The sequence below is a fragment of the Mesitornis unicolor genome, unplaced genomic scaffold (assembly GCF_000695765.1).
Source record: "Mesitornis unicolor isolate BGI_N332 unplaced genomic scaffold, ASM69576v1 scaffold31701, whole genome shotgun sequence".
Taxonomy (NCBI): domain Eukaryota; kingdom Metazoa; phylum Chordata; class Aves; order Mesitornithiformes; family Mesitornithidae; genus Mesitornis; species Mesitornis unicolor.
Genome location: NW_010163639.1, coordinates 1 through 24,539, shown reverse-complemented (window position 1 = coordinate 24,539; position 24,539 = coordinate 1). Strand labels below are relative to the sequence as shown.

General features: G+C 41.2%; 2 protein-coding genes across 2 annotated transcripts; one reads left to right on the top strand and one right to left on the bottom strand.

Moving 5' to 3' along the window:
* Window positions 1-948: 948 nt before the first annotated feature.
* Window positions 949-12,810, top strand: PTPN2 (protein tyrosine phosphatase, non-receptor type 2; the record flags this gene model as incomplete). The annotated part of the gene is made up of 5 exons (XM_010194047.1): window positions 949-1,158; window positions 2,553-2,711; window positions 6,878-7,068; window positions 7,969-8,070; window positions 12,452-12,810. Coding segments are annotated over 5 exons (684 nt in total), but the record flags the coding sequence as incomplete, so codon positions are not given.
* Window positions 12,811-16,549: 3,739 nt separating this feature from the next.
* Window positions 16,550-24,380, bottom strand: PSMG2 (proteasome (prosome, macropain) assembly chaperone 2). The gene is given in 8 exon segments (XM_010194046.1): window positions 16,550-16,900; window positions 17,328-17,448; window positions 18,633-18,806; window positions 20,170-20,288; window positions 21,235-21,293; window positions 22,092-22,263; window positions 24,319-24,341; window positions 24,344-24,380. Coding segments are annotated over 8 exon segments (795 nt in total). The 5' UTR covers window positions 24,378-24,380; the 3' UTR covers window positions 16,550-16,807.
* Window positions 24,381-24,539: the final 159 nt, after the last annotated feature.

Genomic DNA, 24,539 nt, shown 5'->3' with positions numbered 1-24,539 from the left:
TCCCTCTCTGGAGACATTCAAAACCAACCTGCACGCGTTTCTGTGTGACCTCATCTAGGTGTTCCTGCTCTGGCAGGGGGATTGGACTAGATGATCTTTCGAGGTCCCTTCCAATCCCTAACGTTCTGTGATTCTGTGTGATTCTGTAACCTTTCCAAAATTCCTGAGCTAAAGCAGTGATCAAAGTGTCTCAAAATCACTGTGGCGAGGAGTAGCATTTAACAGCTGGTCTGAAGTGAGTTCCATAAAAATAGAACGATCCAAATTTGTCATCAAAGCTTTTCAGAGATGTACATAGTCTCTTGCTGTCATTTCAATACTTGCAGTTAGTTGGTCGTGTTAGGAGAGGAGCTGCGTGGTTCTGAAACAACTGCATGGTTTTGGAATCCTTTCTTACTTAGAAAGAATGAATATTTCCAGCAGAAGTCTTGGTAGACACCCTGCTCTATGGGCTCTGGTAGCCTTTTCCATAGAGCTTCCTGCTCCCCTCAGTAGTGTGGTCAGTATCGAGGAGATTCTGATACCTCTTGATAGTAAAAGTTGCTCTGAGCAAGAGCAGAGAGTGTTTACAACGATGGGTATTTTTTTCAATTGTATTAATGCCAGCAGCCTAGCAACTGCTGTCAGCCATTACGCTGCAGCAATGGTAGAAAAAGAAGAATATTTGGGAGCAAGTATTAAAGCAAAGCAAATAGAGTATTGGAAGTTTGACAAGAAGCAAAAAATGCGTATGGTCATAATTGCAAAGGGGAAAAAATACCACCTCAGCTGAAAAAGCACTTCAGGTTGCACTGTTGGTTGTCATCCAACCTGAAACAAGTTACTGGATTGTTTGTCTGCATGGGAGGTTTAAAATAGAAAATAGCTATTGATTTAGATTGGGGAAATGCGTGCTAACTAAACAAAAGTACTCTTCTCGTTAAATTGTTTGTTTATTTTCACTTCTAGAGTGGCGACTCCAGGGTGATCTTTCATTTTCATTATACAACGTGGCCAGACTTCGGAGTTCCTGAATCCCCAGCTTCATTCCTGAACTTCCTGTTTAAAGTCAGAGAGTCTGGGTCACTAAGTCCTGAGCATGGACCTGCAGTAGTTCACTGCAGCGCAGGGATAGGACGTTCGGGCACGTTTTCATTAGTAGACACTTGTCTTGTGCTGGTAAGTGTTGGGGCATTTTCTTTGTCACCCCTTGCCTTTTCCTGACACCCTGCCTCCCTTCTCAATATGGGCTTTTTGGTCAGAGGGCTTCAAAAGCCTTTAAGTTAAGGATGTCCCAGTGAAAACTTTTTAAGACACCATACCTTTTTTTTCTTCTCACGTTTTGACAACACAGCTCTTGAAATACATTTACAAATCCATCTTGAAGTACATTACACATTTTCAAAGCTTTCTGTAAGTGAATAATAGGCATCCTTTCCTTTTTTGTCAGGTGTGTCTAGGAAAGGTTGAGATTGATTGATTTATTTAACACAAGCTTAAAGTTAGGCTTGTGAAAATATATTGAGACAACGGAATAATTCTTTTTCTCTAGGCGTGGAATATCTCGCAAGTCTGACAGGCCCCTTTTCATAAGGTTGCAAAAAAATCAGTGTCTGGACTAGGATGAGAACTCAGGCTTGATCTGCAGCGTGTAACGGAGGATGGCGCTGAACTTCCTTAGCTGTGCAGCCCTCTGGGAGGTGGAGCTTGGTAGCCAGTTGCAGTAGCACATCAATTAATAGATTTTTTGCATCCTCAGTGAATGGCATCAGCTATAATTGCTCATGACTTGAGCGAACTTTAAATGTTAAATAATATTTAAAATATCTTTGAATTTTTGTTGGATTCTGAAGTCTGGACACCAGACTTTTTTCTCTTAGGCTGTGCTTGATAGTAGTGAGAAGTACAGCACAGGGCTGGGTGAAATAGGATTTAATTTAAATTATAAGATGCTTGTCTTCTGGTTTGGTTAGGTCCTCAACTTACTTTTATTTTTTTTCCTTCAATTTTTCTTTTTTCTGCATTTTGAGAAACATAGGTGTATATTCTGATGCAAGTATACTTTAATATTGGACAAATTAAAGTGAACATTACAACAAGTGCAGATACGTGGTTAAAAACACCCCATGAATGGAGAGGGGAGACAAGTGTGTGCATTGTTTGGATTAGGATTCTGGTTTAAATAAGGAAAACTCTGCCACCTTCTGCGATTCTGTGCGATTCGGTGATTCCAAATTCAGAAGCAGTAGGAAATACTGCTTTATGTTTCTGACGTTTATAGTCCTATTTCAAAGTACAAATACATGCCAATACTTGATATTAGGGTACTGACTTAGTTGGTTAATACATGATCATAGTAAGCTTTGCTCATAATAAGCTTTCATCTGATGGCTTGCTTTTTTCCTGTAAAAAAAAGAAAAATTAGAAATAATTTAAGATGTTAATTTTGTGTGTAACTGTAGAAACATCGTATGAGGAAATAAATTTTTAGATCTAATTTTTACTTATGATTATTTTTTATATGTTGTCTCTTCGTCAATGGCAATGATACCTCTGATGTAACTTTTTTACAGATGGAAAAAAAAGACCCATTTTCTGTAGATATTAAGAAGGTATTACTGGATATGAGAAAATATCGAATGGGACTTATTCAGACTCCTGATCAACTAAGATTTTCATATATGGCTGTAATAGAAGGAGCAAAATTTATAATGGGAGATTCAACTATACAGGTAAATGTTTGGCTCTGTGTTTTTAAACATAAACTGTAGACTGGTAACAGTTAAAAATGAGCTCTGAACTAATTTAAAACATGTAACTTTGTAGGATTTAGATAATTTGCCTTTTTCAGTCGGTGCCTAGAAGGTATCAGAGGGTATCTGATCAGTGCCTTCTATCAGCTAAACTTTTAACTCTGTGTATTTTTCCCCTCTTAGATAAAATATAAAAGTAACTTGTCTGTACAAATGTCTAAAAACAAAAAAGGTTAAATTGATATCTTCAGTACTGAAAAGCAAAAGGGATGCCCAGTATCAAGGATCTTTTTAGGATTTCTTAATCTGTGCTATATGTTTTCCTAACAGTAAGGCTGCCTGGTAGTACAGATCACGTTTATTAGTAAAGTGCCTTCAGTAGCTACAGCCATTTTAAATGACTGGGGCTAGGTGGGAGGGAGGACTGAGAGAAGAGGCTGCGAAACCACCTCAGTTCTGCTTTCATATGCTAGGGCTTTTTTAGTTTGTTCATTTCTTAAAATAATGAATGAAACTGCTAAGCTAAAACACATTTCTTCTTTCCGTATTTCTGGTAGTTGTCAGATTCTTCTCTTTGGCAAATGTTTCTTGATCTGCTATGCAGATCATGTTACTATGGACAGCTACTAATGAACACCTAGGTGGTGTGCTGCTACTCTGACACCTACGCCATGTACCTAGGAGACTGCATGATTTATCCTGACACTAACAGCAATTTAGCCTCTTTGTTTTCTGGGAGCTGTTTCTGGTGGTATGAGGTTATTCTCTAATAATTTTTCTGGTTTGCTTTTTAAAAAGCCATGCTCCAACCTGTGAGCAGCTCTGGTTCCCACACTTACCCATCTAAGTCACAGGATTTTTTTGTTTCTGGGTAGCGGGGAGCATTGTCAACTCAGAGTACTGCTTGTCATGTTTGTATGTTACATCCTCACGCTAAGAGAATGCCTGGGAAGGCACATTCTCATTTTGTGGTTTGTTTTTTTTTTTAACTATTGTTATAATTGTTCAGATGCTCTTTCTTAAACCAGTGTTTTCTGCAGTGCAGGCATTTGTCTTGGTGCTTTTCTCTTTAGGCCTCAGGGTCATGTGCAGAAAATCAATTGGCAGTACTTAATGGAAGTATTTTTCCTTTCAAGGTCAGCTAAATCACTTTTTTCCCCCATATGGAACAGTTGTACTGTCCAGAATGTGACAGTTGTTTACTTCTCTCTGCTACTGATGAGAAGGGCATGAAGCCATTGAATGCTTCTCTAGTACAACATTACTCAAATCTTCATCTCCTATGTCTGGGCTGCATCAAAAGAAGTGTGGCCAGCAGATCGAGGAAGGTGATTCTGCCCCTCTGCTCTGGTGAGACCCCACCTGGAATACTGCATCCAGCTCTGGAGTCCCCCAACACAGAAGGGACACTGAAGTGCTGAAGCATGTGCAGAGGAGGGTCACAAAGGCTGGATCCAAGGGCTGGAGCACCTCTCCTATGAAGACAGGCTGAGAGAGTTGGAGTTGTTAAGCCTGGAGAAGAGAAGGCTCCGGGGGGACCTTGTAGCGACCTTCCAATACCTGTAGGGTGCCTATAAGAAATCCAGGGAAGAGCTGTTCACTAGGGCGGGTAACAATAAGATGAGGGGCAATGTTTTTAAACTAGAAAAGGGTAGATTTAGGTTGGATATTATGAAAAAGCTCTTCAATATGAGAGTGGTAGATCACTGGAACAGGTTGCTCAGAGCGGTGGTGGAGGCCCCATCCCTGGAGATATTTGAGGCCAGGCTTGATGTCCCTGCTCATTGCAAGGGGGTTGGACCAGATGATGTTTAAAGGTCTTTTCCAACCCAGCACATTCAATGATTCTATGGTCTCCGTGGATTTTAGAAGTCAGTACACTGTGCAGAAAAGCACAGTGTATACTTGGAACCTTCACGTGTTTGCAGCTGGTGGCTGCAACTGCAGTGCTTGTATCAGGGCGGGCAAGGAGTCTCTTCCCCTCGTTTAACACCAATGGGATTTCCACCTGTACCCAAAAGGAAGGATAGGACTCTGGCCTAGGCTGCCTTGAAGCCCTGCAGAGGTGTGTGGTTGGTGTGCCACTGCGTAGTGCTGGAGCTGAAACAATTGCTTCGTGATTATACTGCAGCACTGCACTGTATAAAATGGGTGAGGTGGAACAGGATTGAAGTTTTAATTGCTATAGAATCCCTTCATAATAAAGATAAGTTAATACTGCTTCCACAACATAGTGGAATAACTTACCATTGCTCTTTCAGAAAAATCTGTTGAAATTAGTGGTCTTTGATAAACAAGCTTTTGGCTTTGATAGGACAAAGAAGGTTGAATTCCTTAGATCTGTAAATGTGTATTGCAGAGAACAAGAATATTATAATTTTGTACTGAAACTTGTGAATCCGGAAACTGTATCTGACACTCACACGATTCTTTCAGCTGAGCATCTTAACGTGCCTTTCTGTTGTGTCCATTCATTCCAAGAGGCAATACAGGCCCTAAGTCTGAGCTCCCTTACACAGCCATTTTGGTTATAATTTTAAGGACAATTGTATTTCTTAAGCCAAACTTCGTCAATTCTTTGTTTCTTCCAGACGTAATTTCACAAGACGCAGTGTAGTACTTCAGTTCCCGAGATACATTTTTCTTGGTCTTTTTTGTAAAGTTGCAGGTACTATTGTAAAATGGCAAAGGTAACTTAGCAACCCAGTCCTCCTTGTCCGTCTGCTCCAAGTTGTCCATTATTTTACCAGTTCTACCACTTGTGTAGTGTCGTCAGAGATACTTAAAATTACCAGCCATTTGAGCTACTGTTTTTACGTGCTTAAAATAAAATCCTTGGTGGCAAATACCTTCTGTTTGACAGGAGTAGTAAAATTGTCTCTGATTTCAGTTCTTCCTGTGTGGCTTATCACTCCAGATGGAATCAGTATTTATCTTGCGCAGCAAGCCTCTTATGGACACAACCAGGTCTTCCAAAAGGCCTTTTTACGTGACATGAGATGGAGCTGCTAAGTGGATTTCCCTTTGTTTAGTGGCTGTTTCTTTTTGTTTGTTTGTTTAAGACAAAAGAAAGAAAACCTCTGAGAGTGACGGCTTCTGTGCATGAAAACTCCCTTTGTGAATATCAGATCTGTACTGGAAGCTCCTGTGATGGAGGAGTGGGTTGCCGTTAAAGCTCGTTCTGACAGCAGTTAATTTATAAGTAGATGGGTGTTTTTTAAAATAAGTCTCAGTTTGATATTTAGTTTAGACCAGCAGTCTTGAATTAATTTGACAGTTGAGAATCTAACACTCGCTTTGTGAAGAGTCAATTTTCAGTTCATCTTTCTTATCACAGACATTTAGAAGTAGCTGACTTTTTTTTCCCTCAAGCTATTCTATATCCTTAAAGGCTGGCTGGTTGGTGTAAGAAAAGGACTGATTGGTTTTTAGGGCCAATTCTCTTCCTTCCTATTACCTTTCTAGGGTTTTTTTCTGCATGAAATGTTGCAAGAAAGCCTTCAGACTAGTCATCATTAGGATGGTTACACATTAGGGCAGAGATCTGGCAAACCAGGTGTTCTTCTGATCTTTGTTTTCTTTCTTGCATCTCACTTCAGATTACTTCTCCAAAGAAGGTAAATATCTGTTTCATGATGCAGTAGATCTCTGGGCTAATGGGACACCAGGTGAAATAGACCACAGCTTTGGCATAGATTTTTTTTTCTTTTTAAATTAGGGCTGTATATTTTTCTAGTTCTCTCTTTAGGCAGTTATTGGTCCTACTGTGTTTTGGAACCATGATAGGTAACAGCATAGCGTGGGTCTGTGGAGAGCAGAGGGAGATGGAAAGTGCTGAACAGTGCGGTACTGTACAAGACAAGTTGCTTTGTGGAGTTACTGTGGACAGCACAAACCCCAGATTTAGTGGCCTCATGCCTTCACATAGCATCATCCTGAAGAAATACAAAAAGGCATCATTGTTGGAGAAGATGCATCTTCAGCTAGCCTTATTTCTTCATCTAGCAATTGTTACCTCTTTTTTTTCCCCCTGATCTAGCGGTTTCTTTAATCTGCTTCTGCAGCTTTTCTGCAGGAAGATGTTTTGGGCAAAGGGGGCTTTCAGTGCTAGGGGGAAGTTTGAAATATGTTCTCCTTGTTTGCAGAAACGGTGGAAGGAGCTCTCTAAGGAGGACCAGGCACCAAGTTCTGAGCAGTCTCCTCCGCACCCAACCAAAATAACCACAGAGAAGTACAACGGGAACAGCATAGGCTTGGAGAATAAAGATCAAGTGGAGAAAATAAATACTGACCTGTCCTCTAAAGCTCAAGATATCACAGATGGAAACATTGACAGGTAGGCAAAGTGAGGGGACTGTTTAGAAGGCAGATACTCTCAAGAGGCTGAATTAATGTATGCTTTTCTTACCATAAGAAACCTTCAAGATCTTTCTTCAGTAGAGAGAAAGGACAGGTGGTATTTGACTGTCTGATTTTACTTTTTTTTTTTAAATACAACTTCAATTATTTCTTGTAATAAACCTTTATTGTTTAAAGGTCAAGAGAAGAAAACCAAGTATCTGTGGTTGAAGCAGTGAAACCTCGTGCTTGAAAGTATTTTTCTACAAGACTGTGAGCTCTGTTGTGCAGTGTGAATTAGATCCTAAAAGTGCCCAAAATAATTTTATACTGATTTTTATATGCAATGCTAACTTACGCTTCAAAAAATAGATACTTCAGAAGCAAAGTTTTCTCACCTACAGCTTTCTATACGGTGATTGCAAGTATATCATTGAAGCCATTTGTGACCCTCCACTCGTGTTAAAACTACCACTGTGAATAGATTTCTGTGGTTTAGCTGTGGCATGTGAATTTACCTCTCAAGTTTCTCTGCCTTATGAGTTAGTAATGCCTCAGCTGTGAGCTGCTGTATTGGGAATTGCCATCCAAATTGCTGGGCCTTGAGGCCCTGTGTCGCTTGGGCCTGCCCCCTGTTCCCTGTTGAACACATAGGTCGGGCACCACTTAAGCCTTTACATGCGTCATTTCCTTCCTGGGACTTCACTGACCTGAAACTGTCCACATCAAGGTTGTTAAAACAGAATAAAGATTGCTTGGTTCAGATTTTACATGTTTCTGCCGTATGCTACTGGTGGGTTAGTTAACTACTAGGAGTGTGTTGGGAAGAGGTTTGTTTTAATATTTTGGTAGTGTTTTTTCCTGTTCTACCATTTAAGATTTACCTTTTTTCTTTTAGTACTGTCCGAAAACGACTGCGAGAGGACAGAAAAGCTAACACAGCCCAGAAGCTGCAGCAGATGAGGCAGAAGCTAAATGAGACTGAAAGAAAAAGAAAAAGGTGGTTATATTGGAAACCTATTCTCACTAAGATTGGGTTTGGTACACTGATTTTAGTTGGCGCTTATACTTTATGGAGAAAGTTTTTTTAAAAACGTTCCTTGTAAGTGAACAGTAAGCCTGTCTGCTCCAGCAGCTCATTTTGCTGCAAGTTAATGACCATAGGGGTGAGACTTTAAGCAGTAACCTCCTTTCACCTGGAATGGGTACAGACCGTTACATAAAATAGAGAAGTGATGCAAACTTGATCCCATGTCAACATCTCAGGACTTTCCACTGCACTGCAGGTACTTATAACAATGAACTGCTGCCCCTCAACAGAGTGGATGTGTTTTTGTTTATATGAGTAGGTACAAACTTGCTGCAACTGTTTATACACTTTTTAAAATGGTGTTCTCCCGGTTCTTAAGCAAACCCTGAACCGCAGAGGTTTAGCTACTGAAGGCTGTCTGGATTTAAATTTACACGCCTGACATAAGCAATAAACAGTGTTGTATCATTTACGTTATTAATGCAAAGAAGTTATCCTTAAATGTGTGTAACGTGTACTGTACTAGTGACATGAGCATAAGCATTTTATATTCTTATGACCTAGGATAAATATATTTTATAATTGCATATTTAATCTTTTTGTAGTTCACTGTACTTTTAAAAACTCAGTTTGTACAAATTTCTGACCAAAAAGAATTTCATTTTGAGACTAAATATAATTTGTGCATGAAAATACTAGTGCAACCATGCCCCATATTTTGACTCAAATTGATGATATGAGCAGCTAGGGGTCTGAGGAAGCACTTACCAATTTCTACTCTGTTAATTTGCATTCCTTATTTATTTTTTTTGTAGTTTTCATTATTTAAGTATGGCTTTGAAATCAGATTTTTTTTTGAAGGCTTTGGAGAACTTAGTCCCCACTGAAAAGCGTGCTGTTAAGCGATTCATGTGTTCAAACTTCAGCTACTGTTTGAAGGCCAACATTGTTCAGGTTCTGACATTCCATTCAATGTGAAGCAGAATGTTTTGTGTCTCTCTAGATTTTAATTGCTAGAAAGAGTAACGTTCATTCATCAGTAATAGCTGTACAAAGCGCATCAAAGGAAACTATGGCTGGGCTGCCAAGGTGGTTGTGGTAGAAAGCAAGTGTTGGTAGTGCTCTCGCGTACCCGGTGTTTTTGGCCGTATGAGCCACTTCCGTAACTTCACCAAGTCTAGAATTGCTTTTCAGGTTCCCTGTATTAGAGGCATGGCTTAAAACACTTAAAAGCTAATAATTTGGGCATAAGCATAATACTTATGCTACAGTCACTTTAAAATTATTGAGCACTCCCTTTCCACTAACAGGACAATAACACTTTCTAAACAGTGATTCAACACAAATCCCTTTCTGTCCTTTAAATTCTCTTTGAATACAGAGATCATATGTGGCCGTACACAGCTTGCTGTGTCATCCAAGCTGAGACCTCAAAGCTTGTAGTATGGGACTGCACTTTGAAACCTGGATTTTATTTATTTAAGCATTGCTTTGTTGGGTGACTTCAGAGAAGTCGTGTTTTCTTCCTCTGTTTTCCCAGCTTGGTGGTTTTCTGTTGGATATGGGGGCTTTTCCTTCCCCCACCCTTTTGTCTTTAAATCCACTTGTTGGATTTACTGCTGAAAAATACTAAAGGAACTGGAGAATTACTTTGCTCCTTATCCAAAGGAATTAACTTGAAAGGTTTCCAGTACGTTGAAGCTTCGTAGTAACATACCAGGCGTGGGGCCCACATAGTCTGACATGTACTACGCAAAGCTAAGCTGAGTTTACTCTTGGAAATTCTCATTTCACAATAGCGAGTACTATTTTGGACTGTGCTGTTTATGTAGTAAATAAATGCTTGAGGGCCCAGATAAGGAAAAACAAGTGTCATTTCTTGGAACATACAGTTCTGAATTTGGGAAGCTGTGTAGCAGTAAAACAAGACAATTTGTCCTGTGGCGTTAGTGACCAGCTATGCAGCTCTAATAGCAAAATGACTTACTGATGGCTGTGACACAGCATGGGCAGGCAGTTTATGTGTATTAAAATGTTTGTTACAACCACAGTAACTTTTAGCCAGCAAGAGGCTTGGCAACAGATTCTTTTTTTGTTTTTTTTTCTTTAAATTGGGAAGGCGGTAGGTTTTTCAGTATTGGCTGTAACTGATTGTAAGTGTAAATGTATGTGCCTTACAAAGATATTTTGGTTCTAGAGGAACACATAGAATTTAATTAAATGCTTTTCTAACAGAAATATTCCAGATTTTATTCTAAATACTTAGAAGCAGCTAAGGAAAAAGTGCAGGCGAAACCTTCACTGAAATCCCACTGCCATTTATCGCCTTTGTTTGCATGAGAAGGATTTCCTGGGCCACCAGCACCCTGTGCAGACACTGAGCTGTGTCTTGCCAAGTTGTCACTTGAATTTGTTCCTGATTCCATCTTCTAAATCCTGGCTTTTCTGTGCTCTTGCTCCTCCTGAGCAGGCATTCCTCTTGTTTGGGTGAGGCATGGCGGGAGGGTCCATCTTACACCATCTCCTGCTCTGTTACCTTCTTGCTGCAATAAAGCAGGACTGGCACAGTCAGCAGCTGATCTGTAAACGTTTGAGTTGGTTACGTGATTTGAAGTATCTGTAACAATTTAAGGACCATGAGCCAGTACAAGTCTTGGACAAAACTGTTCTGTGCAGTGACTTGTCCGTGGCAGTATGGGCCTAGAAGGGAAATCAAACATTAGATCCCTTAGTGCATTCCAGGAGATAATTGAGATAAAACTCTTCTTTCTGGTCCCACAGTAATCCTTCAGAGCCAAAATCTGGGGGAGGCTTGTTTTGTTTACTGCAAACTGAGCCTTTGTGATACTTTGTTATTCTGTAGGATTCAAAATCACAGCGGTTTTGCACAACTTGGGTGTTAAATGGGAACAAATATGGGCCAAAACTGTTGATCCCAGTGACCTCTATCATAGCAAATGCTCACAAAAAGAGCAGAAGTGAAGGAGGTGCCTTCTGACCCCTCTCCTGTCTCCCCCCACCCCAGTTTCTGGCAAGCTGCTGGCTGGTCCTGTGCTGCTTCTAAAGTGCTGTTAACACTTGGAATGGAGCGCCCTGTGTTGGGTTTTCCCCCTCTGTTCTGGAAATACATCAGTCAAAATACTTGGTGCATAGTGGACTTCTTTGAATTTGATTAAAGCATGTTTGACTCTCAGATAAACACTTCTGTACAAATCATGCATGTTTTTATGTTAAAAATCAGTAACAAATGTGGGGACCTCTGCTGCAAGGGGTTTGCAGTAGGCCTTTAGGTTTTCTGTTTGTGTTCTTGGTGCAGGGGCAGACCACTCGGGGACGGTACAGCTGTATTTTTCTTGAAATGTGTTAAGTCAAATAATTGAATTCAGCGCGCAAGCGATTTGAAAAAACACCAAACAGATTTATTTTGTGGAAGTAAGATGTGACAAGTGAAACTTAGCTTGTTCTGTTAAGCCTGGAGGAAAATGGTTCACTGGCATCAGTTACGTCCCGCTGAAAAGGGAAGAGGTGTAAAGGTGTACGCATGTACGTGTGATTGGGTTGTGCGGGCGATCCAAGAGCCTGGCTAGCTTTAAGTTTAATGAATGTTAACCAAATGATGTAGTTTGCTGTTTGGCATTATAATGAAACCTGAGACACTTGAGGACTGCACAGGAAACTAAATTAACGATGACAAAAGAAATATTCTGCATGGCCACGTGGCTTAAGTCAGAGGGTGAAATTTGCACAGTTGACGTAACACACAGTAGTCTTCCTGGGCTTTTTTGGTTTTCTCCCAAAGTTTTAGGTCAGTCTTTCATTTTTATGTACAAAAAATAAATGTGTTCAAAATTGCATCTCTGTCCGAGTCTTTATTTAAATTGGAAGGATAAATATGTGGCAGAATTGTTTAGCGTGTCTTAACTGCTGTAAGCAAGCTGCTTTATGAATCAGTGTAGTAGTGCTTGCAGGCCTCAGAAGCATTTTACTCTTACCTTTAAGTACCAAGGTGTTTTCCCGTGTGCCTGGGCGCAGAGCCTTCCCTCCCCTTAGACCAGCACGTCCAGTGGTGGGATGTCCTCTTCACTGCACGAAACCTTTGCCTAACACCTCATTTCCCTGCTGCTCTGCCAGGCCTGGCCTACAAAGCCATGAGGAGGGTGACTGTAGTCTTTTGAGGTGCAGCCTTCTGTAGCCCTGCTAAGGCAACGGTGGTTACTACAGGGAGTGTGTGAGGAGCTGTGTGGTGTTTGTAGTGAGTTGCAAACCCCCTGTCCTTATTTCTTCTCTTCCCCCCCCCCCCCCCCGTACTGTGTACTGAATCGGTGACTTTCTTCTGCATTGTATGTCGCAGGCCGAGACTGACTGACACCTAAGCCTTCGGGACTTGCGAATATTCTGCAGCTATAAACTGCAAATTATTGACATGCAAAGCGAGACATGAACCCCTCTTCGGGAACAAAGAGTGAGGTCTGTTAAGTACCAAGAAGACCTCAGTTATCTGTTTACAGCGTAAACCGCATCGAGGGGATGAAGACCACCAGCAGCGCGCTACTTTGCAAAACAAAAGAATTTGCTGTCTTGTGTTTTTATAATGCCTGTATTAATGTAGAAAGATGTAAAAGAAAGAAATCAGGAAATATTTTGGTTTGTACTGCCATTCTTACTGTATTTTTATACTTTTTGGCAGCATTAAATATTTTTTAAAATTGACGATACGCTGTTGTGTGCGCATTATGTTAGGGAGAAACTGTTCAGAGTCTGGTTTGCGGAAAAAGAAATGTTTGACCTCAAGGTTTCCCGATACCCTGTCCTAACTGGAACATGGCAAAATGATTAGAATGGGCTTTATGCAAATATTAATGCCAAGCATTGTAGTTGGAGCTGGGAGGAGCTCTCGCACATTTCTTTGATAATAACACCACTGAGGATATTATTTTATTAATCTGACCAATGAGTTTGGAAATTCTTCTGATGTTCGCTATAAAACGTGCACAAAACGTTCAGAGTCACTTTGTGAAGGGAAAGTGGTTTTGTTGGTGATGCTTTAAAGGGAGGAAAATGGGAAATATGCAGTGTCCCTCCCTAGGGTCACATAATTCACGGGTGCTGAGGGACGAGTGCAAAGCACACAAGGTGACCGGTGTCTTCAATTCGATGGGTTTGGGATTGTCCCATCACAGTGTGTTGTATGTACAGCGTTTTACTTTGCACCTCCCCTCTCCTGTCAGTGTTTTCCCCAGCGCAGCCTGAACAGCAGGATTGGAAAGGGGTGAACGGGAGTGCTGCTCTCAGGGCTTCTCCTGGCAGCCTCATGGGGTTTCAGCCCTGTACCTACTGTAACAGAGCTGATCTATGTTCTGTGCTCGCTGGCAGTTTCAGATAAACCTTCATTCATAAAAAAATACATTCAGTATGACTGTCTGAACCTGGTGGGTTTTGTATCTAATTTGTACTTTGCATGTTTTTGTAATGGGTTTTTGTACAAATTTCACAGTTGCTGAAGGTAAAGCATGGACGAGGGGGGGAATCTAGGCCAACTAAACCTATTTTTGCTAAAATGAGCAGCAGCCTCAAGTCTTAACAGAACTTGGTTTCAAGGCTCATTTGTGAGAGCAAGGATGTTTGGAGTTGTGTTTAACTTCAATGTGAAGCTGAGTCAAAGAGGTACTTAATGCCATTACTTGAACTAAGTATATACTTGACACCACCTTGAAACAGTCTAAATCCTCAGTCTCTCATTTGTCTATTTCCATTTCTTTTAAGATGATCAGTATTGGCCTGTGCTGGAGGAGCAAACAACATCAGGAGTTGATTTAGCTTTTATTTTCAAGTCGGTGCAGCTGTGAGAGCAGGAGGGTTTATGTGAGATCAAGGTCTGGCCAAAACCACTGCAATAAACTCTGTTGGTGTTGAATCCAGGAACAGGGCCCATTTACCATTTGATGCATCTTTATAGGACAGCTTTCAGCCATTCCTGCACTTTACCTTCAGTTACGATTTGTGTTTTCATTATTTTTGTCTTCTCTGAATTACGAGTAAGCATAAGGTGTACAACTACTGGAAACGTGCACGTGCTTCATTGTTTTACCTGCTGCGATCACAGATAAATATGCAACTAATTTGTTTTATTTTTGGGGTGTAGAGGGCTGAACGTACTGTGGCTCTTATTGCACAATGGATTCACTCTTCAAATCAAAATGCTGATTTCCTCGCTCTCAAGGTTTTTTAAATGACTTCCCTTGACTAAGCTGTTTGACTGAATTTGATTTTGGGTAGGCAAAAGGGATAAAGAGAGACCAGTTCCAAAACCTGAGCATTCTCTGGTTTTATTGAGGGCTGCCTTGTCACAGCAGAAGCCTTGGCTCACTGGCCCAGGAGCTGCTGGCAGGTGCACATGTTTTGTTAGGCCATAATTCTTCTGCTGTTGGGAAAATGTATTTTAAAAGGTGAAGGAAGGGAAGGGGCTGCCTTCTGAAGGAAAGGGAGTTAGACAGGCTTTCAGATTTTCAAATGGAAAAGCTGTGATTTACTGTTACTGGCTGCCATTGTTTTTCCATTCCTAAGAGAAATGCTGCAGAGGTACTTCTTGTTATTTGTGCTCCCCACTTTACCATGAGGACAAAACCACTACCTCATTCTGCAGCAAGGTTTTGGTGTGCAAAAGGGTAGGCAGGCGAGGGGGGTGCAGCAGTTGGGCTCGCAGCCAGCATCCCAGGGCAGGCAGTGGAAGCAGAGCAGCCTGCACCACCACCTGCTCACAGGTCAAGCGCGGGCCCAGGAGCAGCCCTCCCCTTGTCTCAATGACCACAAGGGCCAAACCCAGTACCTTTTCCACAGGAAATGTGGAATGGGAAAGCCTTGAGCGTTTCTCTTCTAGAAAGTCAGTGTGCAGGACTGGACTATAGCTGGTTAAATACACATACCCATTAGGTACTGAATTGGGGATGATGGGGGAGAGGAGGAGGAGGAGAAAAAAGTAGTCTCAGAGGCAGTCTTTACCGGTCCCACACAGAGCCCACCTGCCTCAGCAAAAGGATCACAGCGACCTCAGGCTTCTGTGACAAAGACCAGTTTGTTTCTGAAAGAAACTTCTGTCACACAGCAGCTGAGCTGTCCCTCACAGCACGAGTGTTGGGAATAAAGAGACAAGCACACTCGTTTCTCCTGTCTGCCTCACAGCGATTTATGCCCTTGTCTCAGATTTTAATAGTTTTTCCAAACTAGTTGTAGGTGTATCAGACTTGCCTTGTGCTACACGCAGCCTTTTGTCTGTGTTCCCTGACTGTATTTTGACTCACCAGCTTATTAGTCTGCATACCTATGGAAATTCCTAAAACTGTATTTTGGTTAATTCTCACTTTCCAGCCATGGAAGTGCACCCTCTCCCATCCATGGCCTGCCATCACCTGCTAGTGGTTTCTGCACTGCTGTCCCTCTCTGTTACATTGTTTGACCTCACTGGTGTTCAAACACCTTCCCAGTTCCTGAGTTTGGAACAGCACAGGCTTCTCTCCCCCAACTCACACAGAATCCTTTTCCTGCTGTTTCCTGTTAACCTACGCCAAGGTGGGTGATCAGACACGTTCACTGAGTAGACTGAACTTGCCGCTCTTTACCAACAGGCACAAGCTTTCAGGCAAAGCTGACTACTGAATTTTACCTCTACACCTTTAACAGGTCTCTTCTTCAGGACTGCTGCTGTTCCTTTCCTCATCATTTGTACTACTGGCATGACACCACCACGAAACCAAAATAATCTATTTTGTGGACTAAATATTTAGAAATATACCCTGTATATAAAAGTCATGTCTACTACTAATTCATAAGCCTTAAGGCAGAAATAATAAATTTTAAATTACTTTGAATAAGCTGATGTGACCGGACGCTTCCAGAATCAAAACTGAACACACAGATTAACAATGTAACAGGTCCCATTACAAACATTGAACACCTGAATTATCACACAAGTAGTGTTTCTGACTAAGCTTACAAAACATACAGATACCAGACTACCCGATATCGGGGCGATGTTTTAATTCCTTTATGTTTCAGAGCACTCTGTTCATCATCAACCCAGTCTGAGAAGGCTCATCTACCCAGAAAGCTTTAGTTTCAGCAGCTGCAGCCCTTGGAAGCAGAATGGAAATTACACAACAGAAGCAGGCCAGAACAGACCGACCAGGCTGCTGTATTGCTTGCAGCCTCCCCAGTTGAAGTGACCACCACAGCACTGGGAAAACGCAAGCAGGAGTCACTTCAGAGCTTTGCTTCCATCACCAGGGAGGTTTTGAAAAAAAGCCAAGATCCACAGTTGACACAGAACAGTAGGGGATTTTCTTCAGGAAAAAAATCTACGCGTGCACATCAATCTCAAGTTCTCAGCTGCATTAAGAAGGTGCACCAGAAGCTTTTCCATAGCGATAACACTTAAACACAAGGAACAGTTCTGTTAAAAAATATTTTATTAGAAAAAGATGCAACCAAAGTTATTCAATAACCAACTGTACAAAACATAATTCTTTGGTCAACTTGTGAAAATTACCTTAATTTCTTTAACTACCCAACGTATGTGAAAGGAACTTTTCTTAAATAAAGAATTTATGTACACAACAAATTAGGCGGCTGCTGTTTGGCAAGTACAACGTAATCCCCTCCCCAAGGGATGTCTGAGACTGCACACGTGACTTACGGCAGACTTCACCACTGATCAGAAGAGTGCAGGTGGAAGACCGTTGCCAAACAGTAAGCGCCAAGAACTTGGTATTTTCCACGGTGAAGAAGTATCCGTGGAATTGTTGCTCTGCAACAAAAACAGAACAATTCTTTAAGTTTTCTATCGTAACGATGGCATTCTCTCTCTGGCACAGGTATTAAAATAGCGGGCAGCATTCCATGTGTCAGTATCACAGTGAGCTGATTTAGAGAAGAGTACTTGAAGATCAAAAATAGAGCAAACCTTTATGCAATTTCCCCTCACACCTGTGAACCAAAGGGACAGGGGTTTAGGTCTGGGTTTTCAGGTGGGGAAATTTCTGGTGAGATTTTAATCAAAATGGATCTTTAAATTGGTGTCTCTTTGATGACCAAAGGTCAAAATGAACCCAACCCACATTTTACATTTTTCTAAAATCCAGCTGAGTAACATTTTTCATGTTCTGGATTGAAGAAAAATTAAAACAATGGATAGAAAATACAAAAGCAAGAACTCTAGATCAAATAGCACTTACTTCACTTTTCATTAGCTGGAGCCATTCATTAAGATAGTTAATGAGAGCAAATGCATCAGGGATGTTGTCCCCTTCGGAGCAGAATTTCAGAAGAACTGCCATCTGGATGCCATTTGAACAGCTGCAACAAAAACGAGCAGGCATTTCTATTTCTTTTCTAAATCCAGAACAATTCTATTTATTTATTTAAAGCAATAACCATCTGCATATGGCTTGTAAAAAAAGAAACAAAACGAAAACTAAACAAAAAGTAAAAATACATGCATACATTTTTCCTCTCCAGACTCCATTGGTTGCATTTTCATGGTTTTTTTTTTCCTTAGTCTTGAATTTGTTCTCTGCTTTGTGAGGCAGGAATCCTAGGTCACGAAAGAGCTATTCAGGGCCTCTTTCACATACTCCCATTGCATTTTTGTGCTGGTGGGGCACTGGTACAGATCCTTTGATAAAACCACTCATCCTTCTGTGCATCTCAAACAGCAGTTCTGCAGGCTGTGTATCACTACTTTTCTCACAGTATTTCCAATTGTTCATTTAGGGTATGAAGACTGGGGTGGGGTTTTTTTTGTTTTGTGTTTTCTCCCTAAAGCCCTGGGAGGTCTTTTCCTTTGTGTTTGTGTGTTGTTTCTGTACTGCAGTCAGTACAAAGGCAAGCATGGTATTAGTAACTCTCCTGCTGTTGGATACAACAGCTTGGACACATGTCAAAAACCATAGCTACAAAAATAGAAGTGCATTTCCCACTTGACACTTTTGCAGAGCTAACACAGTTTTACCGTAAGAAGAGAGTACTACTACCCAAAATCTGAAACTCAAACATGCTTTTTGTGCAACTTCTGATGCACACACAACAAAACCCCCACACCTTATTGTTTGCTGGATCTGAAATCTTAACTCATTATTAGTGCTCAGTTTGGGGCTTTTTTGGTTACAACTGACGATGGAACTGTTTGTCATGGGGGAGGCTTTTAGTTCAAGTATCACAGGTACAGGAATTTTACTATTTACAAATTGCGGTTTGCATCAAATCAAATACCAAAGTAATCATGATCTTAACTGTAAAGGCTTTATTATTTTCTTTAGCCCATTCACTTACATTTTTATCATATTTTAACTTTATGATGCAGAATTTCCTGGTTTTTCCCCTCTTAGTTATGGACTTGATCTGGAAGAAGTCCTATTCCTATAAACCCCTTTTCTATAAGAGCAACTTTTCCTATAGCATAGCTGTTTAAAAGATAATTTCACATGAGTACAAAAACAAGACCTCTGCCAGCCTTCTGTGCTTATCTTTAGGCACCTCACCTCTCAGTAAACAGCAGTTTTGTGATTCCACCCCCAGGAATGTGTAGAACTTTTTCTGTGTCATTTATTCCAGGGTAAGCAGCTATTTTTTCCATTTCTTTCCAGTGTAGCTCCTGCATAAGGCCTCCAACTGCTTTCTCAAGATCAGGTGTAAGTAGGTAGCGTAGCGGTGTCCTAGAAACAAATCCAGAATACATTTAGGCTGACAAGACAAGGTTATTACTTGTGACAGAAAGAACCTGCAAGTGTTCAGGAGCTCACACCTGCAGTGAAGAATTTTACCTATGTTCCCTTCCTCTTCAAATCAAAATTAAAAAGCAGTTTGTAGCCTCAGAACAGTAGAAGCTACTCAACTTTCTGCTGCAAATAGAACTAAGGTGCTCTCTTTTTAGAGGCTCAAATAACTAGCAACTACCAGATACATAAGCACATAAACAGACGTACTGCTTGTGGTTGTTAAAATGATTTACAAACAAAATGTGCTTTTTCTTGAAATCACCACAAGTTATGATTCAGACTGCATCAAATAATCACCAGTCCCTTTCACCGCATTCCATGCGAGCTGGCCATTCTGCAACTGAATGCAAGGAACTGTATCTGGGACGTGCATGGACTTAAACCTCCTTTAAGGCCCTACACATTTACACAGCCTAAGGATAACAACTGGTCTTTTGCAAAAATACCAGTTTCACCAATTACTATGTCTGCAGCGAGTAATGCCTTTTTTTTTTAAGGGATAATAGCTAATAAAAATACAAAAAAAGCCCCAAACCCAAACCTTACAGTTGCTTCTCAACAACTAATAATTGGTAACTTCCTATTAAAAAAATGGCAAATTACTACATTAAAGAAAACCTTCCGAATTCAGAATAATGGAGAAGAGGTAAGAAACTAACCAATACTCTAATTAAATGTTAAAAAGCTAATCTGTGACCTGTATATTAGCAACTAATCCCTGACGTTGCTTGTGGCCACAAGAAATTAAGAAGTTAAAACTGAGGCTCTGTTGCCTGACAGTGCAGGCCAAATGCAGTTTACTTACAGCTTATTATTTGCTCAGTACTTCTGACAGTAGGAACCAACAAAGTTCAGAGACTAATCCTGTGTAACATAATGGTTTAGTAGTATATGAAGTATTTAATGACAAAGCAAAAGAACCCTGCCAAAAGTACTCAGTAGAGGGAAGGGCAGGTAGCAATAGAACGAGGGGGAATGGTTTTAAACTGGAAGAGGGTAGATTTAGGTCAGATATTAGGAAGAAATTCTTTACTGTGAGGGTGGTGAGACACTGGCACAGGTTGCCCAGGGAAGCTGTGGATGCCCCCTCCCTGGAAGTGTTCGAGGCCAGGTTGGACAGGGCTTTGGGCAACCTAGTCTGGTGGGAGTTGTCCCTGCCCATGGCAGGGGGGTTGGACTGGATGAGCTTTAAGGTCCCTTCCAACCTAAGCCATTCTGTGATTCTATGGTAATATGAAATAGGTCAGTTTGTCAAAAAGAACAGAAACCTTCATTAGGTCTTTTAATGACACAAACATACCCAAGGAGCTGCTCATCATCGCGCTGGTACGCGTGGCTGCTGGACAGAAGGACGACTCTGGCACATTTGCTGCTTTTCACCCAAGAAAGCACCATTTCACAGAATGGCTTGTACTTGTTCTTTATGCAAAGACAGAGGGGAAAAAAAAAAAACAAATGAAAAATATATTGTGTTCTTAAAAGAGAGCCGAAAGCCACCAATACTAGGTGGTACACTATGTTTAGCAGTGATGTACATTTTGCTTCATAGCCATTTAGTCTTCAGATTATTTTTAAACAGCAGAGGATTGCTCTAGTTGTTTATTTAATCAAAACTACACATCTAATGATAAAAAATATCATTAAGACCACGTTAACAACAGCGATACCACCTGTTTTCTGTGCCATTAATACCAATGGCAAAAACTTTACAGCAAGATGGGATCACACAGTATTTTTCCACACTTTCAACTGCTAAAAACTGCAACATGAATTTTTTTTCTGGCATGGTATTCTGCTTATTTTAAATTACAGTCCCTGTCCAGTTAATAAATAATTCTACATTCTTCATTTTTCATATAACAAATACAGTTAAAATGAATACAGACACTATGAAATAATTAAATTGGAGTGACACCAAAACTTAAGCTATTAGAATAAGAGACAAACACAAAGAGACAATAACTGTAAAGAGAAAAATTACAAATCCCAAGCCATTTTGTATTTTCAAGACTGATAATAACTAAGGGCATATTTACACTGAAATATGCAAGCACAGGTTGGCTGTTTTGGTTTTCCAAGCCCTGGAACAAAACCTCAACCCTCAGCGCACACAGAAGTCTAGATTTGTTAGCTAAAACCAAACCAACTGCAGTGGGTGTTACAGCACAAAGGAGAAAAAGATTTTGCTTTTTTTCAGTCTTTTTTTTTTTTAAACAAAATGTTTCAGAATGTGGCATAGTTCTTCTAGTTTTGCTTATTTAGTCTGTTTGAATGTCTTAAAATTTACCTAGGCCAGTTACACTATTTGCCAGCGGAACGATTCAAACTGAATAGTGAAACGAGAACAATGAATGAACTTACATACCTTTATAAAAGGGGATCTGATCTGCAGAACTACAAGTTTCTTTGAAGGTAATGAATACACTACAAGAAGAAATAATTACGTTTTGTAAGAAGAAAGCAAGAAAGAAATCTGGGTTTAAAAGTATCCAGGTTTATCCAGTTTACAAACCTCAGGACAGTAAACCTTCCAGCTATCAATTCATACGGGACCATATCCATAGTGTTAAAAATACGTATTTTTGTTCATTATCTTCAACGGACAATTTCATTTGCTGTAAATTCAAAGGACTGAATGAAGAAAAATACGTAAAGATCTGCCTCCTGTAATGACTCAATCTCATCACGAGGCTTTGCAAAGTTTCACAGGTTATTCTGAGACTTCCATGATTTAAGGGGGTAAAAAAGTGAAATTCAATTATCAATACAGGGCAATAAACTAAGAATTTGAAGAGAGAGAATTAGAAGGAGAAACATCTCATAAGGAAAAAGGCAAACATAGATGGGAAGGAAAGAAGAGAGGATAAATATCCTTCTACACCAGAAATTCAGCTTGCATTCCAGCAGTTTACTGTAAGTATGTGCACACTTCACGTTGCTTTGTATTAAAAGCTCAGAGAGTTTTGACTGCACTGTAACATGGTTGAAATTAAATGTTTCTTCCCGGTTCCATATGTCAAATTATTTAACCAAAATAACAAAAGGAACAGTTTCCTCTGTGAAGTGTAAATGGATTCTTATCTGTTAGTTACTGAAGTTGTTACTACTGACCTTAGTTTAAACATTTTTCACATAAGCAAAACGTAACAACAACAAAAAATGTAAACGTGACATTCTTGCACCTAATACAGCTTGCAAACACCTTCAGCATTCAATACCCACCTTCAGCATTTATGCTCAGCTCCACTGAGTTTTCTTCTGCTGTTGCATAGGGATTATTTCCAACCATTGGCACCAGGCAGTCAGTGTAGAAGTAACCAACTTTAGTCATGTCCAGCGTGGAAATCACCAGATCTATCGCCAGTTGACCTACATTTCCCACCGACACTGCTGGCTGAAGTAACAGAAGTTACTGACTTAGAGTGCGTTTTGTGGACAATACAATACGCTTCTCAAATAGCTAAAGTTTAAATTCCTTCAGTTCTGGTCAAACATGATTTCTCAAAGTGGCTGCTCATTCTCTGACAAAGGTGACTATTTCTTAACAGAGCACTAATGCAGACTTTGGCCTCTGTCCCACAAAAGCATCCTGGCCACTTCTGTGAATAATCCTGTCTCATTGTAAACTTAAAGAGGGGCTTGGAAACTTGTCTCCTCCCTCTCTCTTTTTGAGAACAGAGTAGATTAAAGTCACTCAAACGGCGAGATTGGCAGGCCTCAAGTGACACCTAACGGTAATGTTGATATTACATATTATACCTATAAATCTCAGCTTCATCCATATACAAGAGGAGATTGCTTTTCATTCAGCCACAAGGATGGTGAGGGGTCTGGAGAACAAGCCTTATGAGGAGCGGCTGAGGGAACTGGGGTTGCTTAGCCTGGAGAAGAGAAGGCTGAGGGGAGACCTCATCAGCACCTACAACTACCTAAAGGGAGGTTGTAGAGAGGTGGGTGCTGGTCTCTTCTCCCAGGTGATGGGGGATAGAACAAGGGAAAACGGCACCAAGCTGTGCCAAGGGAGGTTCAGGTTAGAGATAAGGAAGAAGTTCTTTACTGAGAAGGTCGTCAGAAGCTGGAACAGGCTGCCCAGGGAGGTGGTGGAGTCACCATCCCTGGATGTATTTAAAAAGCGGGTAGATGAGGTACTTAAGGATATGGTTTAGGGGGTAGACAGGAACGGTTGGACATGATGATCTCGGAGGTCTTTTCCAACCGAGCGATTCTGTGTGTGATTCTGTGTATGTGATTTTTTTTTAAGGATCAAAACGCTAAAGGTCATCTTGGATTAGTTTCATACGAATTGCCACGGGTTATCACAAATCAGTGCAGATACTGACTTAAAGTGATGGCACAGAAATTCAAGAGTTTGTGTTTTTCTACAGAAATTATTACATTTATTTACAACAGTACAATTTTTGGTTGCTTCCCTCTAATTCGTAAGCAAGTCTGTGACTATAAATTGCTGCTGCCACCGATCGCAGAAACACACCAAATTTGATGCTGGTACGGTCACGGTGAAAGAGGACATGGCAGCACTTACAGAGTGTCATTACAAACTGGCTGGTACTTAATAGCCTGTTACTCCTTGACAAAAAAAAAAATAGCAGCGATCTATTTCCTGTGGCTCGTCAGCTGATCTGGAATTACTTCCTGTGCAGCCTGCAGAGTCATCCCAGGCTGTGCAGCCCTCCATGAAAGCCGATAAGATTATCTTTAAATAATTTTTAAATAATACAGCAAAGTGTCTCACTAATAGGAAAAATAATGGTTTGCTGCTTGACAGCCTGCAATGGAGCTCTTACTCCACAATAAGCAAAGTAACCTCAAGGATATCTTAAACTGACTGCATGCCGTGTACGGACAGGATTAAAACACTTCCTAAAGCAATCCTAATTGGAGTTTAAATATAGCACAAATGAGGAATTTTTCATTGAAAACACAGCATCTAAGTGAAAAAAACCAACCTTTTATTCCAGTGCCACCCACAGGTACCACAAATCCTGTAGACGACACATAGTATTTTAAGGCTGGAGCAAAAGTATATCGCTATAGCTCGGCACATAATGCTTAGCTCTCCAGGTGCAAAAAACCAGGGGACTAAGGAAAAATTGATGGAAACGGAACAGATCGCATTAAGCTTTGCCGGAAATAGCTCTGGGAGAGACCCCTGCAAATCCCCCTTCTTTAATGGGCAAAACACCCGATGTACACCTGGGCACTGCGGCCGCCTGTGCAGCTCCTCTCCAGTTCCCCACAGGAAAGGGCCTAGGGACAACCCCCGGAGGAGAGAGCAAAGCGCTCCGGCTCTCCTGCCCCACAGGCACAGGCGAGCCAAGGAGACAAGGCCCACGGAGCAGAGAAAAGCCCTCAGCGCCCAGGCCCCAAGAAGCGGCGCAGCACGCCCACCCCCTCAAGCCCATCGAGGAGCAGCAGGAGCGCGACCTACCATGAGCAGAGTGAAGCCTTTAAGGCGGCGCCCCCACCATGATCGCAAGGAACAAACATGCCGGCCAGAGAACGAAGACAGCGACGGGCGCTGCGCCTCTCTCCTCGGCGGGGCGGGGAGTAGCAGCAATAACCGCCCACCAGTTGCGCCGTTGCCCGCGTCCGTTGAAAAGGCGGTTGGGGGCGGGGCCTCGTCCGCGGCCTCCCGGCCCCCGTCCCTCC